The sequence below is a fragment of the Phascolarctos cinereus genome, unplaced genomic scaffold, assembly GCF_003287225.1.
Source record: "Phascolarctos cinereus isolate Bilbo 61053 unplaced genomic scaffold, phaCin_HiC Scaffold_2;HRSCAF=192, whole genome shotgun sequence".
NCBI lineage: Eukaryota > Metazoa > Chordata > Mammalia > Diprotodontia > Phascolarctidae > Phascolarctos > Phascolarctos cinereus.
Genome location: NW_027555625.1, coordinates 412,274,279 through 412,300,026, shown reverse-complemented (window position 1 = coordinate 412,300,026; position 25,748 = coordinate 412,274,279). Strand labels below are relative to the sequence as shown.

General features: G+C 40.7%; 1 protein-coding gene across 3 annotated transcripts in view; it reads right to left on the bottom strand.

Annotated features, from left to right (window-relative positions):
• Positions 1 to 25,748, bottom strand: part of JAKMIP2 (janus kinase and microtubule interacting protein 2) — a 230,287-nt gene that overhangs the window by 48,967 nt on the left and 155,572 nt on the right. For 2 of the 3 annotated variants that reach the window (XM_020969156.2, XM_020969157.2), the window contains exons 4-12: positions 24,504 to 24,713; positions 23,188 to 23,286; positions 17,478 to 17,624; positions 15,974 to 16,114; positions 11,883 to 11,939; positions 10,859 to 10,978; positions 8,147 to 8,275; positions 3,456 to 3,539; positions 2,666 to 2,728 (exon numbers count right to left, since the gene is read on the bottom strand). In XM_020969156.2, the coding sequence (XP_020824815.1) occupies positions 2,666 to 2,728; positions 3,456 to 3,539; positions 8,147 to 8,275; positions 10,859 to 10,978; positions 11,883 to 11,939; positions 15,974 to 16,114; positions 17,478 to 17,624; positions 23,188 to 23,286; positions 24,504 to 24,713 (1,050 nt within the window). The remainder of the gene's footprint in view (positions 1 to 2,665; positions 2,729 to 3,455; positions 3,540 to 8,146; positions 8,276 to 10,858; positions 10,979 to 11,882; positions 11,940 to 15,973; positions 16,115 to 17,477; positions 17,625 to 23,187; positions 23,287 to 24,503; positions 24,714 to 25,748) is intronic. The other variant, XM_020969158.2, reaches the window with a different exon arrangement.

The window sequence follows — 25,748 nt, the reverse complement described above, 5'->3', positions numbered from 1 at the left end:
CTGGTATACTCATGATGTCAAGAGAAAGCAAGATAGATCCCCAATATATTGGGCAGATTTTCTACATGGAAGATTTATGGGAGGACATGGACAAGAGGAACACAGGGCGGGTTGTAATCTGCATTGTTGGAGGGAATATCAATATATATGAGATAAAAATATCAATGGAGTACTAGAGTATTAGAATTAACTTATATTTACAAAACATATCTGCTTGTTGTTGAAAGTAAATGGCTCAGGGAAGCCAATCTTGAATTACAAATCTGCTTTGGTTAACATGCCCCCAATAGATCATCTACATGCTGATCATTGGAAGTCGGCTCTAATTATTTCCTGGCCTTAGGCCCAGCTTTTTTATTTGCCTGATTTGGTTTCCTGAGCATGCTGGGTTGATAATAGCTTGGATGAGGCATGTATCAATTCTATTTCTGCAATATCTCTGCATTTGCCCCTCTCATTTTCCAGTGTGACCGCTCTAGTACAAATGTTTATTGCCGTGTTCTTGGGGCTACTCCAGTAATCTCATAACATAATAGATCACCCTGCATCCACTCTTCTCTACATCTCTCCTCCCAACCCCACCCCAGTCATCCTTTATGTCATTTTCAGATTGATCTCCCACATGCATTGATCTGGTCATGTCATCCTCTTTGAAATCTTCATTGGCTCCCTACTACCTATCAAGCAAACTTCAAGCTCCTTTGCCTGGCATTTAAAGTCCCCTACAGTTTGGAACCTTCGTAACTTTCCTACCTATACCTGATAGTCCAACTAAATTAGACTTACTCTCTGTCCTCTGAACACACTCTAATTTTCAGTAAGGTTCTTGTTTGTTATTTCCTATGCCTGGAATACCCCAATCCTCCTCTTCAACAACTGAATTTTTACACATTCTCAACTTAAAGGTTACCACATTCATGAGGCCTTCCCTAAGACTGCTTAGTAACCACATTTCTCCCTTGGAGCCCACAAGGCTTTTTGTTTTGCACTTGCTATGTTTTATTCCATGTCAGAGTTAAGTATGTACATGCTATTTCCTTCTCTTAGACTGTAAGCCCAAATAGGGCAGGGGTTTTTAGCACCTAGTACAATGTTCTTCAGTCAGTAAACAATTGAGAAATCTTTATTGAATCAGATCAATTTTCTCTCTTCCTGAGGTAGTAATGAGTTGTTTTTCCCATCAGATTTCATGTATTTTTTTTTTTTACTGTACCTACATAATGTCTTTATCATGTTCAGAGGGTCAAAAGATCATGAGTTCATAGGATCACAGGAATCACAGATGTTTCATTTCATATTCTATGGAAACGTGGCATAATAGATAGAAAACTGGCCTTTGGAATCAGTAAGACCTGGGGTTAAGGAGGGTCTCTGACATATATGGGCTGTGTTATCCTAGGTAAGCCACTTAACCTTTTACTGCTTGAGGCAAATTTCTAAGATTATAAATTGCAAAGCAAGTGCAGGCCCACATTGATAGGAACTTCAGTAGGAGCTCCTTTTATTGATGAAATCACAGGTCCATTATTAGAGTCTATTAGACTCTAAGCTCTAAGAGGGCAAGAACTACATCCTGTCTTTACTTTTTCTCTCTTCGAGTTCCTATAATAACATATGATGGCTTTGGAAAATAAGTTTCTTGAATGGAATTGAGACTTACTAGGATCATAAAAGTTTAGAGATAGAGGAGACCTTAGCAATTGATTAATCCAACAGATGAGGCATCTGGGAGCCAGGGTGGTGTAGTGATCTGGTCATAAGTAGCAGAGCCAAGCCCAATGACTCTGCGTCGTTATTCTTCCCACTCTCCCATCCTGGTGCCTAGCACGACGTCCCCTGTGTGCGACTGACAACAGAGACAGACTTGGCCAATAGTGGCTGACAATCAGAATCTAGTTTTCCCATTGCCATGGCAATTGGTCTTGCAGTCAGTTGCCTTTTTTGCACAAACTCACCCTTATAATCATTATTGTTATTTGCAGAACCACCTTTGAATACAAACAGTTGCAGAATAACCAGACTTGCATTTATGGGACAATGAAAAGTCTGCAGAGAACTCTCTTTTTCTCTCTCTCCTTTCTTTCTCTTCCTTCCTTCCTTCCTTTCTTTCTCTTTCTTTCTCTTTCTTTCTTTTCTTCCTTTCTTTCTTTTCTTCCTTTCTTTCTTTCTTTCTTTCTTTCTTTCTTTCTTTCTTTCTTTCTTTCTTTCTTTCTTTCTTTCTTTCTTTCTTTCTTTCTTTCTCTTTCTTTCTCTCTTTCTTTTTCTTTCTTTCTTTTCCTTCCTTTCTTGTTTTATCTCTTTTTCTGTCTCTCTGTCTTTGTCTTCATCTTCATTTCTCTTTGTTTTGCACACGCGCGCACACACACACACACACACACACACACACACACACACACAGCGATCAAAGTCCATAAGGTTGGGGGATCACATCCCTTCTAAAGTACTTTGCACCATGCCCAGCAGAGAGCCATGCACACAACAGCTTTTACTTGATGGTGATGATGGTGAAGGGGATGAGGATGGGTGAGTAGCCAGTAGACTAGCACTGGTACAACCTCCCGCTTCCCCAAGGCCCCCTGTGCCACACCTGAGAATACCCTCTGCTGCTCCTGGATCCCTCATCACTTCCTTGTCTGCCCCCTCTAGGAAGGTGCACCCCACATACCTTTTCTAAAAGCTCCTGGTTTCTCTTAATGAAAAGTTGTTTATCTTCTACCCAGTGTGAATCCTGTTTGACAAAGAATAGCGTGCAGTCAGCATTTCAAAGAGTAGCCCTGAAGATCAGTGAAGCCAAACCCCTTTGTGAGCCAGCCCTTAGCCAGCTGTCTTTTCTTATCTGGATCCCTTTCCTGTCAAAGCTAAAGAATGACTGATAACCCCCACCACATCCAGCCACATAATGTAGAAGTTGGGGCTCAGCTTGCTAGGAAAACTTAAGACCTTTTCCACAGTCCCCACTAGTGTTTTTTTAAAGAAAAAAATCAGTCTATAGAATCCAGGACCAGCCTTTGGGGGACTCAGAGGTGATCACAGAGGAAAGAGGTGAAAGGGGTTCATTCCACCAGGACAGATGTGTACAGGCTAAGGACATGGGGATGGAAAACGTTGCAATGCGAAGCTATAGATGCAGCAGGTTCATAACGAGCACAGTGGAGGGGACCTAGGCCTAGCTTCTTAGCAAATCACTGCAATGCTAGTGTGTCTGTCAGGATTCTTCCGTGGCCACCATTGCTCTTGTATGGCCTCATCCACTGCTGGGGCCCAAACTGTTGACTGTTCAGGGGGAGGTAAGCAGTCCAATACTGTGTTTCAAGGAAGGGCACTGGGTTCAGCCAAGCAGCATTTAACTGGGTGTGGAGAATCATGCACGGATCAGTGATTTGACAAGAAGAAAATCAGATGGAATAGTTTGAGATTGAAGAGGAAAAAAAAAGTCCAATTAGCCCATTACCTACCTGTCCCTTCTGAGCCAAAGTCGCTTCCAGGTCTTCTATTTTGGCTTTATACCTGAGCACCTCTGCTTGTAGCTGCTCCTGGGCCTAGCGGAATCAAAATTCCAGAACTTAACAAACAGAACAAATAGCCAGTCACATGTTCCTGACACTCCCTTAGTTTTAAAACTGAAAAGACTAAATCTGTTGATGAAAAGGAATGAATAAATAAAGAAAGAAAAGAATAAGCTTAAACTACCACTTTCACCATGTCATGTGTTCAAAAATTTTTAACAGCTCCCTGCTGCCCACAAGATGAAGCCGAAAGTCTTTAGGTGGGCACTTAAGATCTTCAGTGGTCTTTTTGATTTCTTTCTAATTATTTTTCTGTACTTTAAATGATGTGGATCTATTCCAATCCATCTTTTACCCAGCTACCAAAGTGATTTTCCTAACACACATGTTTGACCATGCTACCCTGTTACCCCCAGGATCAAAATATAAAGCCTTCTGTTTGGCATTTGAAACCATTCACAACCTGGGCCCTTCCTACATTTCTAGTCTTTTTTTTCTTTTTATTTATTTACTTATTTATTTTCATTTTTTATTTTATTTTAGTCTTTGTTTCTCTCTATGCACACTAGAGTCCAGCTACCCCAGTCTTCTTACATCACTCACACTTGACATTCGAGCTCCAAACTCCCTCTCCATCACTTTTGCATTGGCTGACCTGCCACCCTCCCCCCGCCCCATGCCTGGAATGCTCTCTCACCTAAGTTCTGCCTCTGACCTTCTCTGGGTTCTCTTGAGGGCCAGCTCAGAATTCACTGTCTGCAGGAGGCCTTTCCTTGCCCCTCACAAACGTAGTGCCCTCCCTCTGAGATTGCCTTCCCTTTTATACATATATCTATCTATCTTGTATATACATAGCTATTTGTACTGTTTCTTCCATTTCTTGAAGGTTGAGGCCACACTTTTGCCTCGATTTTTATCTCCAGGGCTTAGAACAGTGCCTGGCACTCATTCTAAGGACACATTAAATGCTTACATATATGTTGACTAATTGTGTGAAATCAATGAGGTCAATATTATTGTCTCTGATGATGTCAATTACAGTCATTCCAAGCCTTAGCAAACGGTTTCAGGAATTCCTGTGGACAATTACATCATAACCTGATAATAAACATTTGAGGGCAGGTACTCCTTTTCATCCTGTCTTTAGATCCTCAGTGCCTTGCAAACAGTAAGTGCTAGTAATGGCTGGTTGGATTGAGTTGGATGGGATTGGACTGAATTGGGTAGGCTGGTTGTCTGGTACCAGATCTGTATTCAAAGCTGCAATATTGTTTGAAGAACAGCTTTGAGCAACTGGGTTATTTTGACTATTATAAATATACAAATTAACTACAGAGAACATATGAAGGAAAATACTATCTGCATCCAGAGAAAGAACTGATAAATAGGAATATGCACAGAATGAATTTACATGTACACATATGCTTGTGTCTAAGGGTAACCATCTCTGGGGAGGGGGGAGGAAAGAAAAAAAGAAATTTACATGAGAAATGTATTATATATTTAAAGGGAATAGCAAGTTGTACATAATAGATGTGCAGTTTCATGTGCAATCATCTTTTTATTATTCTTCAATGTTATAGAAATGCTTGTTTTATGTCACAAATTAAAAATAAATAAAAATTTAAAAACAAACAAATAAACAAAGTCATTCTAGTAGAATAGGGCTTGCCAGAACTTGCCTTCTTTAGCACAGAATTTGAGAACCCAGCGTTGCTGCCCTAGATGTACACAGAGCATGGGTTGGTTAGCTTGGCCAGCACACTCAACCCACATTTTGTGAATGCTCATGGTTACTTACAGGTCCTGAGTTATTGGAGAAAGACTTCTGGTTCTGGAATCAGAAGACCTGAATTCAAATCCTGTCTATGATACTTAACTACCTTTGAGACCCAAGTCAAGTCATTTGACTTTCCTGGGCCTCAGTTTTCTCATCTTTAAAATGCGATGTTGGACTCGATCTAACTTAAATGAGAGGTCTAGAGTAGGTCAGTGGTGTCAGACTCAAATAGAAAGGAGTGTCACTAATCTGTACATAAGGGCAGCTAGGTGGCACCATAGTGCACAGAGGGCCTAGAGTTCAAATGTGGCCTCACACACTGGCTGTGTGACCTTGGGCAGATCACTTAACCCTGTTTGCCTCGGTTTCCTCATCTGTAAAATAAGCTGGAGAAGGAAATGGCAAACCACTCCAGTATCTCTGCCAAGAAAACCCCAAATGGAGTCACAAAGAGTCAGATATGACAAATGAACAACAAATGAACAGCCTTCAGGAATCCTTATTCATGGTATGGTGGCTCCTGTTTATATTTGAGTTTGAAATCACTGTCTTAGATTATTTTTTTTCATATGTAATCATGGAACTGGAAGGGATTCTATAAATTATTTCATTTTTATTTTGCCAGTTTGGAAACTCAGACTTGGAGAGGAGAAGAGATTGGAACAAGGTCACACCTATTGCATTTACAATTCCTATCACTAATTTGCCACTTGATATTGTTATTTTTTATGTCCTGCTATTATCTTTTTAATTAGACTCTAAGCTCCTTGAGGGTCTTATACTACTTAGTATGAGCTGAATTATTAAAGCAAATTAACGGATTTGAGATTCATGGATCAAATAACTTTGTCTTATTACACATAGCTCAGTAAACTTGTACAGTTTTTTTTTTAATAACTTTCTCCCAACTCTGCTCCAATTAGTGACCGTCCTGGCTTCCTTTGAGGTTGAACTAAAATCTCTCCTTCCACAGGAAGCCTTCTCTAACTCCTCTTAATTTTTTTCCTTCTTTTAATTATTTCATATCCTGTATATAGTTTGTTTTGTATATGTTTGTTTGCATGTTGTCTCTTCCATTAGACTGCAAGCGCCTTGAGGGTAGGGACTGTCTTTTTGCATCCCCAGTGCTTAAAACAGGGCCTGCCACATAGCAGGTGCTTAATAAATGTTTATTAATTGATAATTAATATAATTGATTGATAATAGAAACTGAAGGAGAAAGAGAGTTGGTTAATAAGTGCAAACCCATCACCACTATTGGAAAAGCGACTAAAAGCACAATAGCTGTACAGATACACATTTAAAACATAGGTTGTAAATTGCTGTAGGCTACTTTTACATTGCTATGCTCAAAGGAATAAGGAAAAATATAAAATCCTATATTTGAGTTTAAAAAAATATTAAATATGCCAAGTGCAGCATAGTGGTGGGTAGAGGTTAGATAGTAGTTTGTGTAAAAAGTATCTGGGGATTTTAAGGGGCCATGAGTTTAAAATTAGTTGACAATGAGCACTGCTTGCCTCCAAAGCTAATGAGGTCATAGGCTACAATAACAGATAGTGTCCACAGTAAGGAACATGCTTGTTCTCATGTCCTCTGACCTGATCACATACACCTGAGCTTTCGTGTTCCCTTCTGGGTACTACATTTTAAGGATGTCGGCAAACTAGAGTATATCCAAAGTAGGGTGAACAAGATGGGGAGGGGATTAGAAATCAGGCCACCTAAAGATCGCTTGGAGAAACCAGGGTTTCATTAGACTAAAGGAGGGAAGACTTGGCAGAACATGATTAATATCTTTAATTAAGCCTATCTATAGATCTTCCAAGTAGATAACATATCAGAATTGTTCTGCTTGTCCCCAGAGGGCAGAACTTAGAACAATGTGGAGAGGTTCCAGAGGGTTAGATTTTGGCTCAACACAGGGAAAAACTCATAAATCATCTGAACTGACTAAATGTCTTTAAAGGTAGTGAGCTCTCCATTACTATAGGCCTTCCAGCTTCAGACACCTGCTGGCTGTATGACCCTGGGCAAGCCATTTAACCTGTCTGTCTCAGTCTCCTCAATTCTAAAATGGGAATAGGAGTAGCACCTACCTTACAGTACTGCTGTGAAGATTAACTGAGATGCTATTTGTGAGGCACTTAGCACAGAGCCTGCCACCTAGTCGGCACTTAATCAAGGCTTGTTTCCTGCCCTTGCCTTCTCTCCCATTTGCAGGATGAAGGAGTAGCACTTGTTGGGAATGGTGTTGAGGGTATGAGGGACTGGAATTGATATTCCACCTCTAAAGTTGTTTCCAGCTCTGAGTTTCTCTGAATGCTTAAAAAAACACTTAGAAGACTGGTAAAAACTACTATACGTGTACTCTAGCCAAATACAACTACCAAAACTTCCCATGTGATCTTTTACAATATTGTTTAAGCCACCACGGTTACAAAAAAATCTGACTGTGGGCTCCTCTCTTCTCTGTAAAATAATTGGAGGTTAGCCAAGGATAGGAACTGGTGAAACCTTTACTCTTCAGTGGCTAAAGTCTCTTCTGGTGGCTGTTCCACCAACTGGATACAAGGAGCGGCAAATTCACAAATTCAACTTTGCATAATTATGAGAATATCTATTTTCCATCAAAACACGGAGAAAAATTGATTCTTGGAAGGAATAGAGCCTCTCTCTCTGTCTCTCTGTCTCTCTCTGTCTCTCTCTCTCTCTCTGTCACACACACACACACACACACACACACACGCATGCACAGCATAGGAGGAAGGCCTGTTGCTCCTATGGCTTCCTCCCATAGTGAGTCTAGGCCTCTCCTGCACCGAGCCAGCTCAAAGACCTCCCTCCAAGCAACACTAACCTTGGCTTCTCTTTCAGCATCTATGATGCCTCCGGTCTGCTCCTGCAGAAGGGCATACGCCCTCTGGAGAGCCTGGTATTCTTTTGTTAGCTGGCGAAACCGCAGCTCAGATTCTTCTGCTGCTAAACTCTTGAGATGAACAAAGAAACCAAGGGATTAATCACAGATGCAGTGCACAGTTCGGTCAATCATGGGCAGAGAGGGGTATTGGAAGGGGGCGCCGCAGCAGTTAAAAAAAAGTTTAATTCTACATAGCACCTAGTATGCACAGACAATGTCTCGAAGAGATTTTATATAACCTCTTGGAAATACCTTTTTTTTTTAAGAAAAGAAACATTTGATTGTTTGTTAATTTTTGTTATAATTATATATATATATATATATAAAACTATGTATATCATTTTTGTTATAACTATGTGTAGAATATTTTTGTTCTATAGGTTAGAATTCTATTACACTGTAGACTTCAACAGTTCTAAAATGTAGGCTTCCTCACGTATAAACCGAAACAATGCAGTAGTGGATAGAGAGCTGACCTTGAAACCAGGAAGACCTGAGGTCAAGGCCCATGTCTGACCCACATTGGCTGTATGACCCTGAACGGGTCACTTAACCTCTCGGTGCGCTAGAAAACTCTTTAAGGCTATGAGTTGCAGAAAAGGTGTCAGCCTGCACTGGTAGAGGCAGTTTCTTCACCCTTGAGTTTCCTGGGAAGCTAGGTGGTGCAGTGGATAGAACACTGGGCCTGGAGTCAGGCAGACCTGAGTTCAAATCCAGCCTCAGACACCCACTAGCTATGTGATTCTGGGAAAGCCACTTCATCCTGTTTGTCTCACCTGTAAAATGAGCTGGAAAAGGAAATGGCGAGCTATCTTTGCCAAGAAAACCCCAAATGGGGTCAGGAAGAAGCCGTCACCACTGAACAACAGCAACCAGTTTCCTGTGCTGAGGACAATGGACCCAGTCAGGACTTCTGGGGCAGCTGGGTGGCACAGGGGATAGAGCACTGGCCCTGAAGTGAGGAGGACCTGAGTTCAAATCCGGCCTCAGACACATAACACGAGCTGTGACTCTGGGCAAGTCACTTCACCCTAAGTGCCTCACAAAAATAAATAAATGCTTATTTATTTATTTTAAAAAAAAGTCAGGACTTTTTGCCCTCATTTCCTTTATGATAATTATTCACAGAGTGGGTGAGACCACAAATTTCAGCATTTCACTTATACTGCCTGACATATCTCTAATGCCCAGCACAGCGTCCAGTACAGAGAAGGTGCTTCATAAAGGCTTGTTGATAGATTAAAGGAAATGGTGTTACAAGTTCTGGCCTCATCCACTTTATTAATTAAGCAGTGGAAGAAGCTGTGGAATAAATCTAAAAGAACTGGGGGAATTTATTTCAGGAAGTGAATCTACGAGAAGACTGAAATCTTCTCTGTAATTTATAGCCAATAAGAGTTTTCCAGAGCACCAAGAAGTTAAAGAGACTTTTTTAGGGTCACATGACCAAATGTGTCAGAGGTAGGACTTGAACCTGGCAGCTTCAGAAATATTTCATTCTCCTTAATTCACCTTACAAAAAAAAAAAACTAGACCTCTGATGGTCGATTGTACAAAACTGGAAAGTTTTTAAATATGGTCTCTCACCTGAGGATTAGCCTAGCAAATTCTCAGGTTCAATGAAGTTCAATTCAATTCAATTCAATTTAATCCAAAAAGGACTTCTTAAGACTGGCAATCAGATGATTAACATTTTTCTTGGCCACAGAGACTTCTGAATGGGGATGCTTTCTGCACTAGCGGAGGTAACCACACTCATGACATGGTAGAGATTTTCATGGAGTATTTGTAGAATGTTAGAACTGACAAGAGGTACAGCAAATTTTTTAAGCAGTCACATTTTTACTATCTGCTGATGAAGAGAATGCTTTACAGATCTTCTAAGATAATATATTTTAACAGATAATCTTCATGATTTGCTTTGGCTGAAAAAAAATGGTAAGCCAGAGGTCAACCACCTGATGATGTGATGTACTTCAAAGTCAGCCAGGGTGGTCCTGAGACAACCAACTTCAGGTTAATTGGGAGGTCTATACTCAAAGCCTTTCCTGACTGGTAGCACCTGCTAGGACTTATGGCCTGCTTTTCAGAAACCAGTATCACCTCCACATTAATCAGAGAAAGATTTTAGTAGAGGACAGTTCATAATACTTAGCATTACAGCAAGATACTATTCTGTGAAGATTCACCTCGGAAAAAAAGACCATTTTCTTTATCATATTTCTCTGTCCATCTCCTTCCTGCTCCCCACTTATATGCTAGTAATGGACAACATGCATTCTTAAAGAGAGCCCTATCAGCCTGACCTTCACCTGTCCTCTCTCAGAGCTGTTTATCAGTCTCACATCTTTTTTGGATGAAGTACAGGGGAGGTAACCGTGTTCTAATGAAAGTAAAGTTTTTAGATGGCTGAGTTGAAGTCAAAGAGATAAAGCTTTGGCTCAATTCCAAGAAAGGACTTTCTATGGAGTTCTCAAGGGGTAAGAAAATCAACAGTAACCTTAATATTTGCCCCACATGCAGGTTACTGATTATTGATTGCAAAGAAACTATAATAGATAAGAAATGGAAATTTATTTTTTGGGGGGAGGCTTGAAAAGGAAATTAATGGTGACAATCTCTTTAAAATGACAAAGCAGAGAGAAAGCTTACCTCATCTAAGTCATCATCTGGAGTGGCTGGTGTTCTGTCTGTTCTAAATGAGGCCATGGAGGATGTCTCTGAATCCATGGAGTCATCATCATATCCAATAAACGGATCCAAAATAGGCCTCTAAAGGGGGAAACAAAACAGCAATTTGCCTACATGATCTGTGGAAAGTCAGCTTGTATGTAGCAATATTTATTAATATTATTCTTTTCTCAAATACTGAAGCGTGACATGAATAAATGAAAATAGTAGGTATGAAAAAGTCATTGTCAATGTCCAGATCTCTCTTAGTGGAATATAGATGTGAGCACAGAATTGGAACACAGTTTATCTCCCTAATATGTACCAAGGACAACCATTGACTTTGGGTTGTTTACCTCATAGAAACACTGATGGGCTCCCAGTGGGCAGTTCAATAAGGTTCAAAGATCAAGTGTTTCATGCTCTAGTGATGCCAGTCCAAAGGCTCTGAGATCCCAGATGATCAATGGAAAGGGAGGAAACTCTGGACCTTGGGAACCCCTGAATTTGGGAGACTTAAAAGCATCCAGGTAATACATGGAAATAGTTATAGGCTACTAATGGATCCAAGAAATTATCTATTTCCATTATGGGACCTCTTAGCAAAAAATCATAATCATGAGATTTAAAGCTTGAGGTACCTTAAATACCTTCTAGTTTGTCCCCCTTGTTTTTACAAATATGGAAACTAAGGCCCAGGGAGAGGAAGTGATTTATGCAAGCTTGATAAATGGCTGATACCCCAGCCTCAGACTGCCTCTCAAAACTGAGAAGACAGAATGAACACAAATTAAAGCGAATGCATTTATGAAAACATACAATTTTTTCCTTCATTTCTGAGAAATGCAAAGAAGAGAGCTTACTTCCTCCCTCCTCCCCTAAGACAGTGTTACAGTCTAGCTTGACAACATCTGGCTTATCATATTGTTGCAGGACAATCCCCTAGCACTCCCAGTTCTGCAGTAGCAGGTACCAAACATATAATAAACCGAGTTTTCATTTTTACCTTAATTGGCTTGGAACTTCTTTTATGTTTTCTGCGACGGATAAGCTTTTCCCGGTCCTGGAAAATAAGATTAAGCAGTTTGTCAGACCCACTTGGTACAGGTTGTCATACTGTATCATGAAGAAAGCATTATTGTTCTTCTAGCAAATTAAAAGCCTTTTCTTTACAAAAGCCCTCAACATTCTTTGTAGTCCTTTTAGAACACCATCCTACCTTGATGAATTTTCAGCAGGATTTCAAGCAACAGAAAGAAATATTTGGCAGCAGGGATTTGTTTCTTGCTTTAAGTTGTTCTGTGTATAAAACCATTTCAGTGGCTTTATTTGTGAAATGTTTGGGTTGAACTTAAATGACCTCCAAGCTCTCTTTGTTTTTATTTTTGTTGAATTGTTTCAGGCATGTCTGACTCTTTGTGATACATTTAAGTTTTCTTAGCAAAGATACTGGAGTGGTCTGCCATTTTCTTCTGCAGCTCATTTTACAGATGAGGAAACTGAGGCAAACAGGGTTACATGACTTGCTCTGGGTCACATAGCAACTGTCTGAGGTCAAATTTGAACTCAATTCCTACTGACTTTAGGCCTGATACTCTATCCACTGTGCCACCTAGCTGCCCCAACGTCTCTTCCTAGCCTGATATTCTGTGTGTTTAGGTCACTTGCAGCTCTGACAATTAATATACTATGTTCTAAGGTCTCTTCTTGCTTTAACATTTTATATGTTTTAAGGACTCTCCGAGGACTAACATTCCATGTTTTTTTCTTCTTCTTCTCAAGTCCATTCCAGCTCTTTTTTATGTCTTTTGTTTTGTTTTATGTCCTATGGCCTCCATCATCTCTGATATTTTATGTTCCAAGATCCCTTCTAGTTCTACTGAATTTGCTATGATAGTAGTGACAGTGAGTAGCTGAAGGGTCCACCAAGAACCCTCATTCCTGAAATTATTTCCTTTCTCTTCCCTCCATTTTATTCTTTTTTTTTTTAGGCAATTGGGGTTAAGTGACTTGCTAGTAGGTGTCGAGTGTTTGGTCTGAGGCCGGATTTGAACTCAGGTCCTCCTGACTTCAGGGCCAGTGCTCTATCCACTGGGCCACCTAGCTGCCCCCCTCCATTTTATTCTTTATCTGATGCCCTTGCTCTATGCCATCCCAACAATCTCATTCCATGCATCTTTTGAGCTCTGAGGGATAAAAAGTGTGGGTAGCTTAGAACAGGCCACCTTACCTTAATTGTATTTTGCATACTGCAAGGTGATTGCAGTATGAAGAATTTCAAGGGTATTTCATTGAAGGATGATTAGTGATAAGCAGATTTGTGTTCTGCAGTAGCATTTCTGCTATTGCATACACTCACATACCCTGGGTTCAGCTCCTTCCACATCTCCTGAATCCAGTTTGGGCACAGAGTAGCCTGCAGCAATGCATACAGAGTGTGGAAAAAGGTCTATGTATCTCCTAAGTTATCTGGAACTTCCTAAAGCATCCTTGGAATGTTTAAGGAATTTGCAGGGAAGACCAAAATCAACTTGGTTTTGCAAGAGCTGAAACAAGCTCTGAGTAGATTGACCAAGTAGATGTACTAAGATATCTGGAGACATCTCGGATCCTTTTCTTCCTGAAGCTGAGCCTAATGATGGCCTGGTGGCTATAGAAAAGTCACTGAACCCCACTGAGCTTCAGTTTCAGAAGTAGCAATTTGTACAAATTCTTCCACAGAATGTGATATGACTCAGCAATCTCCAGGTCCTCCTGCACTATCTCTGTGCCAAACCAGCCTTGGGATACATCTCTGGGGATTCCAGTCATTCCAGGGAATCTCACAAGACTTGATTTACTATATAACAACCTGGCTTATACCCCAAACCACTCTACCATGTAACGTGAGCCAGTGAAAATAATTTTGACAGATATGGCCCCAGTTTTCCTAGGATGCATGTTTGACTCAGAGAGTATGCATTCTGCAACCACTCCCTCCTCCATTCTCTTGCTCAATGGAACAGTTAAATTGTTAAATTAATTAAACAGTTAAAATTAATTTTCCTGCATCCCTACCCCTAATTCTTCACTCCTTTGGAAAGTTAGAAAATGACCTCATTTTATTGGTCCCAAGTACTCTATTATCATCCCTTGTGGATGACTGAGCAGTCTTCAATGAGTGGATTCTTTATCTAAAACTCTATCTAAGTTTGGGCCCTTAGGGTCTCTGGGCCTTCTACTGCACTGCAGACCCCAGTGTGCAGTGTACATCTGAAGGGATACCCCCAGTGTGTTGCCTGTGCACTACAAGTAATGGTGGCCATGTATCAAGACCGTTCCCCATTGGTTTCCATTCTCTTCCTCCCTTTAGAAGTAGTAATAAAGTTTTGTTAACTGCTCTCCTTGTGTGGTTCTGCTTATTCGTCTGAACCCTCCTGTACTACAAAGAGGCTCTTTAGATGTCAAAGGTTTGCCTGATTTTAAAGTAAATCCACCACTGTGAGTGATTGAGTCTTTTCCATTCAACAAACACTTATCAAATCAAATGCACTCTACTAGGTGCTGAAAATATAAAGGCAGAAAGGAAACAGCTCCCGGCCTCAGGGTACCCAGTATCCTAATGGATGGTATAATGAGAAATCCAGTGGAATTGGGACCTATGAGATCTTCATTCTGCTATCAGGTCTGTTACTAATGATAAGGCACATGGCTCCCACTGGGGGCAATTAGCAGTCTGCATCAATGATACCCCCAACCAAAGCTGCCCCTAAGAGGCACCTAACACAAAGACCTCCTGACACAAATACCAATGATCACACACTGAGTTAATGACTAAATCATGCTCTCTGAACTTTAGTTTCTTCATTTTAAAATGGAGACGATCATAAGTGCCTAACCTAACCCACACGATAGCACTTTGAAAATACAGGTCATGGTCCAAGTTAATTTATTTTTGAAAGTGAGTTCTTTGAGTATGCTCCAGGTTACACTAAGGCCTTATGAAATTACTCTAAGACTCATAAGGCAAGAAATTCCGTCTTCTGCTCTCCTATGTGACTTTAGGCAAGCTTCTTAGCTTCTCCGATTTTCTGTTCCAATATCTATATCAGGGGTAGGGAGCCTACAGCCTCGAGGCCACATGTGGGCCTCTAGGTTCTTAGGTGTGGCCTTTTGACTGAGCCCAAGTTTTACAAAACAGATCCTTCTATTAAGGATAATATAACATATATAATATATAATAACATACAATATATAATATATATATATTATTATATATATATATATATATATATATATATATATATATATATAACGCAAACATATAACAATATTTTGACTCAGTCAAAAGGCCTCACCTAAAGACCTAGAGGGCCCCACATGTGGCCTCGGGGCGACAGGTTCCCCAACATACAGGCACTAGACTAAATAAATCTCAAGGGTGTTTAAAACTCTTAAGGCCTCCTTGGTTACAGAATAAGGACTTTCATTTGCATAATGCTTTAGGATTTTCCTCACAATAATCCTGTTGAGTTAGGTAGTACAAATCTTTGCATACCCAATTGACAAAGGAGGGGCTGAGGCACAGTGAGATTCAATGACTTGCTGTAACCGTGCAGCAAGGAAGTATCAGAACCAAGGTCTGAACCCTGGCCTTTAGACCCTCAAATCTGGTTCACTTAGTATTATAGGAGTTGCTTTAAAGCAGGTATTTTTAAATACTTTTTGTTTGAGTGATAGAATGAGTCTGGGTACTCCACAACAAGGTTATGCCTAATGGTAAGAACACACTGACCCTTGTGTGCCATCTTGACGCTTACTGAACTAGTGTGTGACCACTTGGTCTTTGTGTCAGGATAGTTGGGGGCAACTTAATTTCTGATTAAATAAGAATTTATTACAGTCCAGATACTGTACCAGGTGCCCTCAGAAAGTTTACTTTCTACTGGAAGAAAACAATAGGGACAGAGATTAGTGAGAACAAAATATTTACCAAGTAGTTTGAGGGAGGAGGAGCAAGGTTCCTTATAAGAAGTGGTCCTTGAGTTGACCTTACCATCGGTAGTTGATCTTTGTAGGCTACCTATTAATGACAGGTAAGATGTGATTATAACTTACCCTAGTCAATTCATCAATGATGTTTTGCTGCTCAATGACTTGAAGTTTTAAAAATTCTGTCTCCTGTTCTTCGTTAGCTTGGTCAAGGTCATTCAGAGACTTTAACTTCTTCAAGGGAGGATGTGATGTCATTTTATCCCTCTAAGTTAAAAAATTACAAAACAAATAAGGTTGAGGAGACCTTTTTTAAAAAATTTTTGCCTTCTGTTTTTACACCAACATTATTTCCTCTTCAATACCCTCCCACACCTGCCCAATAAACCTTCCATTTTAACAAGGAAAAGCATTTAAGCAAAACCAACTAACAAGCTTATGTGTTTTAATCTGTGTTTTAATAACGTATTTCATGTTATTAACATTTAATAATGTATTTCACATCCATAGTCCTCTACCTCTGTCCTGAAAGGAGGGAGGAGCATCTCATCATTAGTGAAACAGGAGACTTTTGAAAAGCACAGGAAATTCATGGAGAAGGTAGATTCCTCTAGGTTTGATGATTGATCCTAACAGACCCTCCTAACTACATTTCATCTGCTACAGAAAATGCAAACCAGTGCACTTACAGTTATTTATGTAGTTATAATCTTTGTTGGCCTATGAAGACTGTGTATTTGGCCTGGGTTACACCATAAATTGAGACAGGTGGCAAATTTGCACAGAATTGCGTGTTTTGGCTTTCAGGTATATTCCATTTTGATATTGCAATAGCATGGGGCCCAGGGGGCCATTATGCCTGCCAACTACGTGGTAGTATAATTCCTAGAAAGAAATTCCTGTACACAGCTGGCTAAAGGACTGGGCTAAAGCCTTGCTGGGGAAGTTCTGCTGGCTTTGACATTTGCCTGTGACTCACAGAGAGATGCTCTGAGTTTCCTGGAAACATTCTTGTAGCTCTAAACATTTAGAAGGCCATGACATAAAAGTGAGTAATCTCTGGTGCTGGCTTATCCTATAGCTAGGCCTGCTTAGTGTGAATAATGAATCCCCTGAAATGGTTGCATCATTCAAATCCATACCACGTATTTCCACTGGGCTAGAGCCAAGTACCATATTTTATATAATTATAAATTCAAAAGTGCAAATTCAAATTTGCGTGACCACTTCAAGGGAGTCATCATTTGCAGTAATCTATTTGGGACTTAGCTGTAGAAGAAATCACACTTGGAGAAAATGAGCTCACTTCTCTGCTTTGGTTAATGAGCCAACTTTATGGAATAACATTACTCCGGTTTCCTGTAACTGTGACTCTTATGGCTGTGGATGACGATCACTTTGTGTCTTGTAAATTAGTTTTCCTTCCTCCCAACATCGCTCTGTGAGGTAGATTGTGCGGTTATTGTTATTCCCATCTTCCAGATGTAGAAACTGAGGCTCAGGAAGAGGGAGTGTCACAAGCTCAAAAAGCATCAGAGCGAGAATTGGAGCTTTGGAACTTAGTCTCACCTCCTTTGCATTATACCGTTCTAAGGACAAAGTGCTGCTCTGCACTTCTGCAGATACGAACCATTTCGGAATTCTCCTTGGTGACAGCTTTTAGCTTTTCCTCCATTCTCTGAAGGGACAGCATCAGCTCGTCGTTTCTCTTGGTGAGGCACTTGTTTCTTTCCAGGAGAGGCTTACACTGTTTTTCAGTTTCTCGTACACGTTTTAACTGTGAAGAGAAATAAGCCAGGAGGTTTCTCTCAACGCCACCCCCCAACTAGAAAGTAAAAGACAAAGCAAACCAAAGACCAGACAATTTCTGGCCTCCTCTAGGTTCCTGGTCCTTCCAACATAATCCATTCAGTCTTATCTCCAAACCTTTGTTGGTATTCTTTCTCCTCCCTGGTTTGCCCTTTCTCTCTTCTTCCCTCCCGTGGATCCTTCAAAGAATAGATCAAGTCTCATTTCCCCGAACAAAATCCATTCTGGCTCCTGCCTACCTTTCACTCACTCATTCATACAAATTCATATGTGTAATACACACACACACACACACACACACACACACACACACATTTTTCTTACAGATACAATCAATCAATGAGCATTTCTTAAGTGCCTACTGTGTGCCAGGATATGCTAGTGTTGGGTGCACAAAGACCAAAATGAAACCGTTCCTGACTTCAAGAAACTCAGATCCTATTGTTGAGGACAGCAGCATCTTCTCCATTAGTCATAACGTCATTGTCGCCCTTGGCTCCTCTCTCTCACACCCTCACATCCAATCTGTTGCTGAGTCTCGTCATCTCGACCTTAATAACATCTTTGCTATATTTTCCCTTTCTCCATTCATACAGTCGCTATGCTGGTGCAGGCCCTTCTCACTTCATATCTGGACTTTCACAATAGCCTTCTTGTCGGTCTTGTCATCTCAAATTTCTCCTCTCTCTAATACATCTTCTACTCAGCTGCCAAAGTGATTTTCCTAAAAGTTAGGTCTGAGTATGCTACTCTTCTACTCAATAAACCCCAGTGGCTTCCTACTGTCCCCAGGATCAAATCTAAAATCCTCTGACTTTTAAACCCTTTCACAAATTGGGCCACTACTATCTTTTCAGTCTTCCTACATTTTACTCTTCTCCATATATTTTATGATCCACTGGCCTTCTTGCTCTTCCTTATATGTGACATTACATCTCTTGACTCCATATCATTTTGAAAGGCCATCCTCCAATGCTTGAAATGCTCCACCTCCTCACCTCCACCTCCTGGCTTCCCCATTTCCCTTTGAGATTCACTTTAAATGCCCTCTACTGTAGGAGTCCTTCCTTGTTCCCTCAATTTCCCTTTTCCACTGTCAGTGCCTTCTCTCTGAGACTGCCTTCCACTTATGTCATAGATATCTTAAATGTACAATTTTTACATGTTGTCTCCACCTTTAAGATTCTGAGCACCTTGAGAGTAGGGACCATATTTTTTAAAAAAACTTTTTTTTGGTATTTTATTTTCCATATATACACATACACACATATGTATACCATTTAATAAATACTATATGCACATAACATCTAGTAAATGTTTATTGACTGACTGATGTACACATATGAATACTTCATGTGCCAGTCCCATGGAGACTGCAGGCACTGTAAGTGCATCTTTTTTTTTTAAGGCATTTGGGGTTAAGTGACTTGCCCAGGGTCACACAGTGAGTAAGTGTCAAGTGTTTGGTCTGAAGCCAGATCTGAACTCAGGTCCTCCTGACTTCAGGGTTGGTGCTCTATCCACTGCGCTACCTAGTTGCCCCTGTAAGTGCATCTTTAAGAGCCAAACCTAATGTTTCAGAAAAGATGGTTTATGTTGGCAATTTGAAATAAACTGAAAAAAGTCTTGTTTTGAGGTGCTTCTCCCTATGGATTGTGGCAGAATATGTATGTTTTATCTTGGACCTATGAGGATCTATGAGGAGTCTGTGGAAGAGATAAAAAAAGAAGGTGGAAATACATTTTTTGCTTTGTTGAGGCTGTTTTAATTGCTATATTTTAAAGACCTATTATAAGGACAATTCTAAGAAGGATCTGGGAAGAACTGTGAAGTACAGTGTATATTGGAAAGACTTTCCGATGATGACTGAAGAAAGGACAAAAATAGGACTTGTCTAATTTATTTTGTGGCAGTCTCAATTTAACTTTTATCTTGAGGAGAAATGTGAAGAAAAGTGTTAGGAGACTTTAATCAGCATAGCAAAGAAAGTGGTGAAATTATGTTTTTAGAAGTGAAGAGAAGCCATCTACTATTACATTGAGGATTTGAGGTGACTCTGACTATGAACTTTCTCACAGACAAAATATTATAGTTATTTATGTCTTTGCTTTATTAATGATTTTATTTGTTAATAAATGAGTACTATTTGGAAAAGGAGTTTCTTCAGTTTATTCAATAAATAATTGATAAACTGTGGTGAGGGTTTTAGTCAATTGATTAATTAGTGAGAAAGAAGTTACAATTTTATTAATTAATAAGAAACTAACCATGCCTCTAGATGGCTTTTGAGCTTAGGATAATAAAAATTAAACATAACAATAAGTCAAATGGTAGGCTGAGGGGTGACATACAAGGAAATGTGGTTGACCTCAGTTAACCTTGCTATATAAGTGTATCCAAAATACATATAAAATAAGTATGAGGTAAAAAAAAAATGCTAGGGGAGGCCCAGTAGCTTATGAGAGAATAAGGAAAGGCTTTGTGTAATATATGGAACTTAAATCTCTACTAAGTTTTGAAGGAAACTAGGGGTAATGGGAGATAGAATTGAGGAAGAAATAAATTCAAGGAATGGGAGATAAATAGTCCGTGCAAAGGCTATATGGGAGAAGGGGAAGGAATGTTCTATCTGAGGAATTCTAGGAAGGGTAGTTTGGCTGGATCCTAGGAAATGTGAAAGGGAATGAAATATAGAAAAGCTGGAAAAGTAGGGAGGAGTCAGGTTGTGAAGGGTTTGAAATGCCAACAAGAGGAGTTGACACTTTATCTACAGACAGTAGGGAGCCTTAGAAGTTTACTGAGAACGGGAATGAAATATTCAGACCTGTGACTTAGGAAAGCCTCTTTGGCAGCCATGTGGAAGCTAGATTAGAGGAAGGAGAGGCATGAAGTGGGGAGTACCATTGCAGCAGTCCAGACAAAGAGTGATTAGTCTGCACTAGAACTGCGGTTGTGTGAGGAGAGAGAGAGGCACAAACACTAAAGATATGGAGGAGGTAGAACATATAACACTTGGACTGGATGTATGGGATGAGGGAGCATCCAGGGACCTGTCCTTGGTCCTGGGAGGTTTCACATTTTTACCCATGGTGGCATAGACAGCGTGTTTATCCAATGTGTAAAGCTAGGAGGGGGAGCAAGCCCCAGGGGATGAAAGGATCAAGAATCATGAATATTGCAATGGGATGAATTCCATGAGATGGAACTTAAGAGATATCAATGTAAAGTCCTACATCTGGATAAAAAACCAAACCAACCAACCCAAAGCAATCAATTCTACAAATACAAATGGGCCCCACGTGGCTAGAGAGCAGTTCCTGAGCAAAGATGCTCTTGGGGACTTGAAGCTCAATAAGAATAAACTCTGGCTTAGCCGCTGATTTGGTGGATACTAGTATTGGCTGCATGAAAACAGGCCCAGCATCCAGAAGGCGAGACGTGGGCAGAGCTCTCGCTGTGCTCTGCCTGAGTATGGACGCGTTGGAAAATCCGGTTCAGGCGTTTGTGCCACACATCAGGAAGGCAAAGGAGGGGGCCAGGCAAGTGAGAGACCATGTCATATCAGAATCCATAGAAGAAATGGCGATGTTTTCCTAGAGAAGACTTAGGGTGATAGGAGAGCTATTCGTAAGTATTTAAGTGACTTTCAAGTAGAAGAGAGATTAGATTTGTTCTTCTTGGCCCCAGCGTCTGGGCAGAACTAGGAAAAATAGCTTCAAGAGGCAGATTTAGGCTTGATACAAGGAGGAAGGGGGAATATTTCTCACAATTAAAGTTGTCCAAAAATGAATGGATCACCTCTGGAGGATGGAATCTTCCTCACCAGAGGTCTTGAGGCAAAGGCAGGATGGGATTCATGTTCAGACAGAGATTGGATTAGACGGATTCTGAGGCTTCTTCCAAGGTGCTTCTGCGAGCTGACTTTCTACCAATTTATACTTTAGAGTACCTCCAACTTATTAATATATCTTCCTCCCAAACGGCAAACATAGAATTTGATTTGCATGAGTAAATTTGACTGAGGCCACAGGCCACAGCCAGCAGGAATATCAGACGTTTGAAGGAATGTTTTAGAGATATGCCCTTTTATCAGCATAGATATCCCTCTGGTCATGCATATCACAACAAGTATATCAGAAGATAATAGATTTACAGTTAGGAGGGATCTTTAATGCCACTGAGTACACACCTTACTTTACAAATGAGTAAGCTGAGGCTGAGACACGCTGACCTCTCCTGAGTCACTCAGCTAATGGGTTTCAGAGGCAACATTTGAACTTGTGTCTCCCTGAGCTGAAGGGCAGTGCTCTGTCCTTTGTGTCATCTAGCTTCCTGAGATTTAATAAGTCACTGGGACTGAAAAGTTCTATACTTGGTGGTCAGACTTCTTGCCTTTCTTTATCTTTTTTTTTTCAGGCAATCAGGCTTAAGTGACTTGTCCAGGGTCACACAGCTAGTAAGTGTCTGAGGTCAGATTTGAATTCATATCCTCCTGCCTCTGGGCAAGTGCTCTATCCACTGAGCCACCTAGCAGTCACCAACTTCTGATCCTAACTAGGCTGGTTCCTAGAACACAGGCACATAACCTGGAGACCTTTCTAGCTTGATAGTAACAGTAATAAGCTATCATTTGTTTTAAATAAATACGTAAACTTTAATGTTTACAAACACTTTATGCATGTTACCTCATTTGATTGTCACAACAACCTTGTGAGGTAGATGTTACTATTCTCGACATTTTACTGACTAAGAAGGGGAGGCTGAGAGGGGTTAATGGACTTGTCTGGGGTCACACAGCTAGTAATCATTTGGGGCAGGAGTTGATATCAGGTCTTCCCAAATCCAAGTCCATTGTCCGTTTGACTGTGTCACCTAACTTCCTGGTAGGACTTCTCAGAGCTTGTCTTCCATGGGCACAGCCTTTGAGAGTCCAGGGTCCTATTCCTAACATGAGAAAGCAATGATGGCTGTCTACACTGGAGGATTTAAGGGAAAGGGAAGGACATTAGGAATCTACTAGCAACTATATTAAATGGAAGAAGGGAATAAGCATTTATCTAGCTCTTGTGCTAGGCACTGTGCTAACACCTTTACAAATATGATCTTGTTTGAACCTCACAACAACCCTGCAAGACAGGTGCTGTTATTATCCCTATTTTGTTGTTGTTGTTCAGTCATTTCAGGCAAGTATAACTCTTCATGACCTCACTTGAGGCTTTCTTGGGTAAGATACTGGAGTGGTTTGCCATTTCCTTTTCCAGCTCATTTTACAGATAAGGAAACTGAAACAAATAAGGTTAAGTGACTTGCCCAGGGTCCACAGTTCGGAAGTATCTGAGGCTGGATTTGAATTCAGCACTTCCTGACTACAGGCCTAGTGTTCATTCCACCTAGCTTCCATGTTTAGCTAACTGTTATAGACACTGACCCTTTACAGTGAGGTAAGTGGTTATGGTTTGTTCTTTTACTATTCAAGCTAACCTGAAGCATCTGAGACCCCCCAAGAGAAGCAAAACTGGCTTAATACACACCAACTCATTTCTTTCATCTCCAAGCAATGTATTTCTATCCTCTAACTTCCTTATGGTAGCATTTAACTCAGCTATTCTCTTCTGGTTTCTTCGTAAGTCCTGTAAACAAAACAAAATCAAAACACTTTTCATCAGTCCTCAGGAAAATAAAATCTTTGCTCATTTCTCTTCCCAGAACGGAAGAGTGATAACCTTTTCTTAGTCAGGGACGAAAAAGGAAAGATCTTCCCTCTATCTCCTTCCACCATTCTCCCATCCAGTCAAGGCCAGATTTGGACATCTGAGAGAAGAAATTCACTCTTATGTCTCTTAGGAAAGGGGAAACTATTAGGATAATTTAAATATGAGGCATTCCTCCTATTGGTGCAGATTACAACCTCTTTCTAGCTTGATAGACAGTCTGTGGTTGTGACCTCCAAATTTCTCACCCTGTGCCTAACTCACTTATAAAACTCCTTTAGCTTAACTAGGTAGATGTCAAACATGCAGACTTCTAAGAACTTTTTCATCTTGGTTAAAAATCTGCCTGAATTTGGGCTCCATTGCTGTAACCTTGAGAACTCAAGGTCACTTCCACAGTATCGTGTGGTCTTAGAGTGGAACTCAAGTTGAGACATTAAAAATAACAAAATTTTTTAAAAATTGCATGTGAGTTATTCAGTATATTGCAGATATTAAATAATTTGTAAGATGAGTTGGCAGGTCTCATATAAAAAATAAATCAAACATATATGCTCATTTCCAGCACTGCAGTCCTAAAAGTAATTTCTTTACTAATGACAGACATTGAGAGAATTTAGTGGGTAGTTAAATTGGACTAGAAGCTTTTAGGCAGCCATTCCAAAGGTTTCAATCCACTAATGGCTCTTTTTGGAATCAACGATGGACGATAAATGTTCACCCCTGTAGATTATGAGTGTTTTGACCAACTTCCATTCTGAATGCTCCCACAGGGGAAAATTGCCAGTCTTGGCTGGAGGCAAAGTCTTTTGCCTCCAACTTCTAATTCTGAGCACAGGTTGGAAGCCAGGCAGGTGTGCTGGAGCTAAAACCACAGCTCTAGGAGATAGGAAGAGAGATTTGTGAGTCTCCTGGGGCACACTAGTGGGATGCCAACCAGACTGCTGCTTAGAGTTTAGAAACCCCCATTATCTGGATGGCAGTGGTTTTGGTAGAGAGAAGTAAGATTGATTTTCTCTGAGGTGAACTGAGTGGGCCTGGGTGGGGCTGGGGAAGAGTCTCACAGGCAAACTGTGAAGTCCGATAAAACAAGTGAAAAGTGGCACCAGAGCTCACGTCCCTGGGACGAGACTTACAGGGCTGCCGCAGTGGTCAGAGCCGTCTCCGGCTCTTCCTGGAATTTCTCGTTTGGGGCTGCTCATGTTGCACTCAGCCTCCTTCACCAGGAAGAGCTGCTCATCCAGAGCCTCCTTTTGCAGCTGGAGCTTCTGGACGTAGCCTGTCTGGGTCTCCAGTTCTTTTTCCAGGGAAAAGATAATCCTGTCCTTGGCCTTGATTTCATCCATCTGAATGAGAGGAGAAACAAGTCAAGGTCACAGAGTCACAAGATGACAGGCCTGGAAGAGTCCTTGGGGATCCTCTGCTGTATTTCATAGAGGGTAAATGAAGGCACTGAGAGAGGAGAGGATTTGCCCAAAGTCACATAGATGGTAAATAGTAGAGTCACAGAAAGTAAGAGACAGACTAAGGACTTGGTCTCACGTCCTGTGCTTCCAAATCCAGCTCTTTCCACCACATTATGCTTCCCTCCCATGCAACAAAAACTTCAAGGGCAGCAGCAACGAGAGGTTAACCTGTTTTCCTTTATTACCAGTTCTTTTGCTACTGAATAATGTGGAGAATTTAATGAATAACATTCATCATTCATATGAAAGGATTAGAGAACTGAACAATATATAGAGAGAGGCCCTTAGATATTAATGAGCCGAAATGCTGAATTTTACAGCTCAGTAAACCGGCCAAAAGAAGGGAATGTACCCACTGCTAGCAAAACCAACTTCAAAGTGTAAGTGGCAAAGCTGGGACTCGAACCCAGGTCTTATGATGCTAAATTCAGAATCCCTTCCACTACACAGATTGTCTACATCACGGGACCATGTATAGTGGGGAGGGTCTTTAAAGACGACTATTAATCCAACTCTTTCACTTCATAGACGAGGGAAGGGAAGAAGAATTTATTAAGCACCTACTACGTCCCAGGCACTGTACTAAGTGTTTCACAGAGATCTTCTCATTTGATGAGGACATGAAGGTCAGGGAGAGGTAAAGTGAGGTGCCCGGGCCATACAAGTATAATGAGTGGGCAAAGTAGGATTGAGGCGCCGGTCTCTTGATGCGGAAGGAAGGAATTGTACGTGTTGATTAGGTATAGGAGAAGGACTTAAAAACAGCAACAGCAAGGTGGCTCACGCAGACATCTGAATGTGTGTATAAAGCACTGTCTGCTTATGCATGTGCGCATATGTACAGAGATGGATGGATGACACATTTTGCTGTAATAATGCCATGACATAAAGGGAGAGCTGTGGCACAATAAAAAG